The 6,692-nt window shown below is 54.1% G+C and overlaps 4 protein-coding genes across 4 annotated transcripts; 2 read left to right on the top strand and 2 right to left on the bottom strand.

Annotated features, from left to right (window-relative positions):
• Nucleotides 1-505: 505 nt before the first annotated feature.
• PPTG_10676 (CAMK protein kinase) lies at nt 506-2,713 on the top strand. The gene has a single exon (XM_008906080.1). The coding sequence runs from the start codon at nt 676-678 to the stop codon at nt 2,581-2,583; it is 1,908 nt and encodes a 635-aa protein (XP_008904328.1). The 5' UTR covers nt 506-675; the 3' UTR covers nt 2,584-2,713.
• PPTG_10675 (hypothetical protein) lies at nt 2,587-3,373 on the bottom strand. The gene is made up of 2 exons (XM_008906079.1): nt 3,197-3,373; nt 2,587-3,106 (listed from the first exon to the last, which is right to left on the bottom strand). The coding sequence occupies exons 1-2, from the start codon at nt 3,320-3,322 to the stop codon at nt 2,723-2,725; spliced, it is 510 nt and encodes a 169-aa protein (XP_008904327.1). The 5' UTR covers nt 3,323-3,373; the 3' UTR covers nt 2,587-2,722.
• A 21-nt stretch (nt 3,374-3,394) lies between these two features.
• On the top strand, nt 3,395-6,064 carry PPTG_10674 (hypothetical protein). Its single transcript, XM_008906078.1, has 2 exons — nt 3,395-5,362; nt 5,430-6,064. Exons 1-2 carry the CDS (start codon nt 3,437-3,439, stop codon nt 5,661-5,663), a joined length of 2,160 nt encoding a protein of 719 aa, XP_008904326.1. The 5' UTR covers nt 3,395-3,436; the 3' UTR covers nt 5,664-6,064.
• PPTG_10673 (hypothetical protein) lies at nt 5,682-6,225 on the bottom strand. The gene has a single exon (XM_008906077.1). The coding sequence runs from the start codon at nt 6,076-6,078 to the stop codon at nt 5,743-5,745; it is 336 nt and encodes a 111-aa protein (XP_008904325.1). The 5' UTR covers nt 6,079-6,225; the 3' UTR covers nt 5,682-5,742.
• Nucleotides 6,226-6,692: the final 467 nt, after the last annotated feature.

The following is a 6,692-nucleotide window of genomic DNA, read 5'->3' as shown; positions in this document are numbered from 1 at the left end:
TTTACGCGTGTACAGCAGCTTTGGGACACGCATGGCAGGAGCTGTATGGTTCTCCAGCTCGCTCCGCGAAGCACCAGATGTTGAATCTCCATGGAAAAACTCTCCGCGGCGTCGCCGTTGACATTAAGCCACAGGGACTCCAGGAGTCTTTGCCATGCACAACACTTTGAGCTGGGCGTGTTCTTCCGCGCAGGCTTTGCCTCGCAGAAGCCCTTCTTTGGCTGAGCGGATGAGAAACGAACTCGATTGGCAGTCACATGATGGAGTGGCTCGTTCATAAAGAACGCGAAGCCATATTGGTGGCAAAATGGTATGCGCAGCAGAGCCATGTCCACTAATTATGGGCCATGATACTCCTCGTTCATGTGGCACTGCAACGCCTCCTCTTTCTGCCCTGCTGTTGCCCGTGGGTTGGTTTCGTTCGCTCAAGGTCGGCGGCACTGTCTGGCGTCCAGAGTGGGCTTTCTGTGCATAGCGTCTGGGCTGGGGCATACTCAACCCTAGTGAAAGTGAAACGTGTCGCCGGCCCCCAAACGCAGCAAGTGACGGTCAGGTCAGTTCGGCTTTTGCCATACCCGAGACCCAACACCAGCGCGCGTGTGCCAATCCCCTCGCGCCCTACTCGTCAGCTTCTCCAAGCTGCCAGAGTACATCAAGAGGCCTACACACCTCCCTATGCCCATGATGCCTGCGCCGTCGCTCTCCATCCAGGTGCATCCCAGCCTACAAACCGTCTACGTCCGTATGAAGGACCGGTCGGGCACCGTCGCTATCGATATGACGCCCTCTCTGCTGTCCCCCAAGGAGCTCATCGTGCGCTTCCACGAACAAGCGTTCGGCAAGAGCTTCGCAGCCTTCGCCGCCAATTCGAGTCTGCTAGCTCGACGCCGCAATGAAGAGACGCTTGTTACCAGTCTCAACGATCTGCAGGACGGCGAGGTGCTGGTCTATAAGCCTTGCGAGGAGCTACGCACACTCGTAGAACAGGGATGTATCACCCCCGTGCTCGCCACACACTCCCCAGTAGTAGACGTGAGTCCGTCCAGCTCCCCGCTTGGTTTAAAACGCAAGGGACGCGCCAAATCCGTGACCAACAACGTCGAGCGAGTGCACCGGTACGCGTCCGATCTGGCCAAGATGGACGTGTCCCCTAAAGAGAGGGAACTCATTGAAGACATGCTCATTGTGGGCGACGAACAGGTCGTCGACGCCATGGAACAATTCGTCGTGCACCGGAACCCAGCGCTAGTGCGTCGGGTACTGCACGGCCCCGCTGCTAAGAAGAAGAACGCGGCATTAGACAATCTCTCGATGGATTTCTCCTCCATGGACATGCACTCGCCTGCCGTCCCCACATCCGGACACGACTTCAGCGACCCGTTCCTTGTAGGAGGACAGAACCCGTTCGTACGAGCCGCAGCGGACGCCGAACCGCAGCATCCGTCCATGATGAACGTAGACGACCACACTGCGACGGACGGAGGACGTCCGTCGCTCCTGTTCGATGACGCGCTGTCCAGTCCGCCTATTTTCCTGCAGTCTATTAAGGAGAAGGTGACACCTCCATCCGGACAGTCGGCACGGATGTCGTTGTCGCTGTCGAACGATCTGGACCCAAGTAGGAACGCACAGACGCCCACGCAGCTCTTCTCAGTGGAGAAACTGCTGGACAATGTGCCCGTCGCGCGCAATTTCCACGAAAAATACACGGTGGGTGCAGTACTAGGATCGGGCAAGTACTCGGTGGTGAAGCGGTGTACCAAACAGTCGACGGGCGAGCAGTTCGCAGTCAAGATCATCGACAAGCGACAGATGATCGAGGTGCGTTTCCTCAAGAGGGAGCTAGAGATTATGTATGGACTACGGCATGACGGAGTCGTCCGACTTACGGAGCTATTCGAGAGCAACGAGAGTCTCTTCCTGGTTATGGAGCTGTGCGGACAGGAACTGTTCGAATTTATTGACCGGAACGGGCCACTTCCCGAGTCCACCACACGTCCACTTATCCGTAAACTCGTGCGTACAGTCGCGTATCTGCACGCACAGTGCATCGTACACCGCGACATCAAGCCGGAGAATATTCTACTACCTCCAAACAGTCAGGACATGAGTGATATTAAGCTCTCGGACTTCGGAATTGCGCGAAAATTGGACGGACATGGTCACGATAATGTACTTACGCCACATGAAAGTCTGTCCGAAGTGGCAAACCTGCACGACGCGCCGGCGACGAGCGCCACGGGCCTGCCGTCAGCCACGGATATGGTACGTAACCGGATGGCACGAGCACACACCAAGTGCGGCACACGCGACTACATTGCGCCTGAAGTTATGAGCGGCAAAGGTTACGGCACTGAGGCTGACTTGTGGAGTGTGGGCGTAGTGACGTACGTGCTCGCCAGTGGCTGTGCGCCCGTGTTCCTGCCCACTGCTGAAGGTGTCAAGAAGGTGTTCTTCGCCGATGAAACGTGGAGTGGGGCGTCCGAAGACCTTAAGCGGTTCATCGAGGCGCTACTGGTGCGCAACCCGGAGAAGCGGATCACTGCCGCTGATGCGTTGGAACATCCGTGGCTTAAACAGTAAAGGGATTCCAAATTGTTAGCTGTCAACTTAGAGCGGAGAGAAGTTACGAGTGTTAGCATAGCTTTTTTATCAAGAGACCGAACCAAATACTATGTATTAAAGCAGCGACCTGAGCTCTTGTCCATTCTAACCTGGTAGTCTACTCCTCGTCCTCTTCGTTGTCCTCCTCGAACTCCTTGATGATCTCGGGGGTGGCCTGTACCAGCTCCACCATGGTGGGGTTGTCGCACAGGTTGAAGAACTCGACGCTGCCGTCATCGCTGGGCGGGATGACCAGCACATCGTGGCCCTCGGGGCCCTTGACGACACCCTCGCTCGTGTACGGTACCTTCTCCTGCTTGAGGTAACCCTCCACCTCGTTCAGCTTGTCTACCCACAGACTGATGAAGTTGGGGTGGCCGAAGCGGTTGCGTAGAACGCGGTTCTTGTTCTTCTGGTCCGATTCCACACGCGTAGGGTACTCCCAGTCCTGCACTTCGAGGTCGCGTACGCCTACGATGCGGAACGGTCGCTCGGCAGTGTCCTGTAGCAGCAATAAACCAATAAAAGCGTTAAAAGAGCTGCCCGATGAATGGATTGATACATTGGCTTCTATCAATTGTAGACAACGTACATCCTCGTCGTGCTCGAAGTGGATGGGACGCAGCACCTGCTTGGACGCGTCCGCCTTCTTAGCGAAGGCACGTGTCGCCTGAGGGCGCACGAAAGCAGCACGAGAGCGAAGAGCGCGGCGCAGCATGACGATAAGTTGATGTGCGGCGGTCAGGCCACTCGTTATATGGTGTAGTTCACACAATTGTTATTAGTGTAACCTTCATCTCCAGGGGGTACTCCCTCATTTATTCCAATAGTAATGGCGATGGATGGGGCCGCGCTCAAGCAGCTCCAGGCGACATGCTCGTCGCTTAAGGAGGAGATGACGGCTCTGTATGAGCAGCGAGGAGGGAGGAACTCAGACGAGGCGCGTCTGAAGCAGCGGCGGTGGCGTGTGCTGCTTCTCCTCAGCGCCATGAAGAGCGGTCTTCGTGATACATTTTTGGAGGCGGATTCTCGCCGTACTCGTGTCCAAGAGCAAAAGGACGTGGCGGAAGCGCATCAGCTGCAGCTACAGAACCTACTCTACGAGAAAGATCACCTACTACGCGAGATCCGACGCTGTAGGGGCTTCAGCACCAAAGAGATGGACAAGATCGAGTTCGCGGACGGGCCGCTCCCCATTAAAGTGGACCCGGACGTGCATCGCCAGCATCTGGACCAGCTCACACAAGAGCTACATGCCCGTAAAAGGCTACAGACTGAGCTTAAGGAGCTTAAGCTGAAGATCGCGAAGGTAGAGGACGCTACAGAGACCAAACAGGCCTTCTTGAACGCTCTACCCGACCATTTAGCGGGTATTGAAGCTGCTACCACTGGATTACAGAAATATATGGGAGAACCAGTCACTGCGCAACGTAACAGACACCAAGCAGCGGGGACAGAGCTGCCAACGCCACTGTATGCTCTCTATTGCGAACTGGAAGCCTATCAAACTGCAAGTGGAGAAGCAGGCAAGCAGCTACAGTTGGAGATCGTGGACTCTATCGGTGTAAAGCACACTGGTGCGTACCGTAAGCGTGGATTCCCTGCAGCTTTAGAGCGACAGGAGCATACACCTGCTAAGAGACTGAAGGCTCCGTCCCGCTCACCGTCTGCTAGTGTCAATACAGCAACTCCACCTCAGAGTCGTGCGCCGTCCCGTTCGCCGTCGATAAAGCGTGGAACTGACACTTCAGCAGAACCAGAAAGCGGAGAAATCGTGGCTACACACACAGCCGAGAAGCTCCTGGAGCTGCGTCCGCATGAAGAGACGAAGGAAGAAACGGAAGTTAAGGAGCAGGACGAGAGCACTGATGCTACAACTCCAGTTCAGAATCTATGGAAGCCTTACGCGAAGGCTCTGCAGTTGACAGTATCTGTTTCAGCTCCTCTGGATACTGACAAGAGCGGGAATGCAACCAAGACCGTCTCGGGATCGTTCACTGTGATGTTCCAGTACTTCCCTGTGGCCAAAATGGTCACTGCCGAGGTCGTCAAGACTGTTTCTGGTAGCTTGAACCACGGCATTCAGCGTACTATCCTGATGAATTTGTTCCCTGGTGACGATGGCTTAACTGTGCCTCAACTGGTCGTCAACTACGCCTTTCAAGAAGACGTGGAGCAGAGCGAGGTGGAGTTCCCTGCGAACGCTACGTGTCGTCCGTACTATTGGGCACAATGGATCTGTGGTCTGGACCCCATGAAGCGTCCAGACTCTTCCGATACAACTGAGAAGCCTCGTCGACCAGAGCCGTCAGTTCGTAACGTTATGAACCAGTTGGTTAAACGTTTCGTATCAACAGTGGTGTTGAAGAAGCAGTTGGATCAGTTGACCAAGTCACGACCGGAAGATGAAGGCTTGAGTTTTGTGCACCCATTGGCGCGTCATCTCTTCCCACATGAAGTGAAGTCTCACCTTGAGGAGTGGAAGGAGATCCCGACACCAGCTCAAGACATGTTCCATCTGTTCAGAGAGAGTGCAGCTCCATCGACTCGTCCTCGTGCTCGGTTCCATCTCGAAACCACAGGTTGTCGGTACTTCCGTGTTGGCTTTAAGAACGGTCAGGCAAAGGTGTCTGCTATCGTCGAGATCTCGCCAGAGTATCCTGTACGCGCCCCACGATTCCTCTTCCAACCTCGCTCGACAACGAGCAGTAAGGCGATGGACAAGGATCAACTTCCCGTTTACGAGAACCAACTGAAGGTAACGTTTCTGTTTTGCATCAGTTGATAATTTTTATCATGTTAACTGATGTTTTGTTGGTTAACAGGAAGTTGAGGTCGAGGTTAATGCGTACTACGACGAGTTGATCCCCAAGGGTAGCGAACATTTCTTGCTGCTACACCAATTCCGCAAGATCGAAATGTGCTTCGACGTGCTGTGCAATGCCGCCGCTGACGGTGACGCCGATGTGTCACTGTGCTTTGGTCGTGAACGTCGCGGCAAGGACCGTCGTCAAGCTATGGTGATGGACACTGCAGCCAAGGAGCTACGTCACAGATAAGAACAAGACTTAACAACAGGAGTGGTTTGCATATAGTTTATATCAACGTTTAAGCAGCTGTTGTAGCCAAGTTGAAGAGCTACGACGACGTCTGCTTCTTCTTGGTGAGCTGCACAGTCTCGCGCTTAAGTACGTGCAGTAGAGTCTGCGAGCTCTCGAGGATCTTCATGTAGGCGGCCTCTGTCTCCTGGATGGTGCGATCGTACTCGTTACGCGCTTGTGTTTTCCTGGCCAGCGCTTCGTTGATCTTGCTGAGTCTGTCGGTGAGGATGGTCAGGTCTTTCTGGATCTTGGCCTTCTCCTCCTCCTCCTTGAGCATCGCACGATTCACCTCCTCACGCTTCTCACGCAGATCCTCAATACACTTGACCAGCTCATTGTTGTAGTTCTGCAGCGTTGCACCTTGTTGAGCCATGGCGACGGACGGACTGCAGCGGTAGAAGATGAAGACACGAGCACTACGCGTCGCATCCGTTACAAACTTGAAGTATTCCTGGACGTGACTGTTAATGATTTGTAGCCATGCTCTATAACTGCAAACTGCTCTCCAACTGTAAAGATATGTAGCCCTGTTCTACAACTGTAGCAAGTCACTTCAACTAGAGCATTCAGTTGCGCTATGACATCGTCGTAACGCACTCGTGCTGAACACTAGAAGTTACAGCTTTCCGTTCCTATGGTCAAGTGAGTGCAGTTCATTGGATTTTTACTGAGAACACCTTACGTCATGCGAAAGGTTCGCACCGAGAAAGCAAAGGAATCCCGCCGTATCTTGCTGCTTGATGCAATCACCTCGTGCACCCACTGGACAATCGCATGGGGTTCGTGTGATTAAAGCCACCAGACTGGACAGTGTCAGTGCTCTTTGAAGAAGAAGAAAACGGCAGGGGCCATTTGCCACTTAGTCGCAGTTGAGGTGCCACTAGGAATCATCCCCGTTCCACGTGACTAACGTGCGCCGTCTCTTCTTGGGAAGGTCTCAGTTGGGTACAGGGCGAGCAGTTCGCAGTCAAGATCATCGACAAGAGA

The sequence above is a fragment of the Phytophthora parasitica genome, assembly GCF_000247585.1.
Source record: "Phytophthora parasitica INRA-310 unplaced genomic scaffold supercont2.22, whole genome shotgun sequence".
Lineage (NCBI taxonomy): Eukaryota > Oomycota > Peronosporomycetes > Peronosporales > Peronosporaceae > Phytophthora > Phytophthora nicotianae.
The sequence above is the reverse complement of the archived record's forward strand: the minus strand, read 5'-3'. Positions and strand labels throughout refer to the sequence as shown.

Coding starts and splice junctions, on each gene's coding strand:
- PPTG_10675 (XM_008906079.1), bottom strand. CDS start 3,322: ATGCTGCGCCGCGCTCTTCGCTCTCGTGCTGCTTTCGTGCGCCCTCAG. Junction 3,107..3,196: donor ACTTCGAGCACGACGAGGAT/GTACGTTGTCTA, acceptor TTGCTGCTACAG/GACACTGCCGAGCGACCGTT.
- PPTG_10676 (XM_008906080.1), top strand. CDS start 676: ATGCCCATGATGCCTGCGCCGTCGCTCTCCATCCAGGTGCATCCCAGC.
- PPTG_10674 (XM_008906078.1), top strand. CDS start 3,437: ATGGCGATGGATGGGGCCGCGCTCAAGCAGCTCCAGGCGACATGCTCG. Junction 5,363..5,429: donor TTTACGAGAACCAACTGAAG/GTAACGTTTCTG, acceptor GTTGGTTAACAG/GAAGTTGAGGTCGAGGTTAA.
- PPTG_10673 (XM_008906077.1), bottom strand. CDS start 6,078: ATGGCTCAACAAGGTGCAACGCTGCAGAACTACAACAATGAGCTGGTC.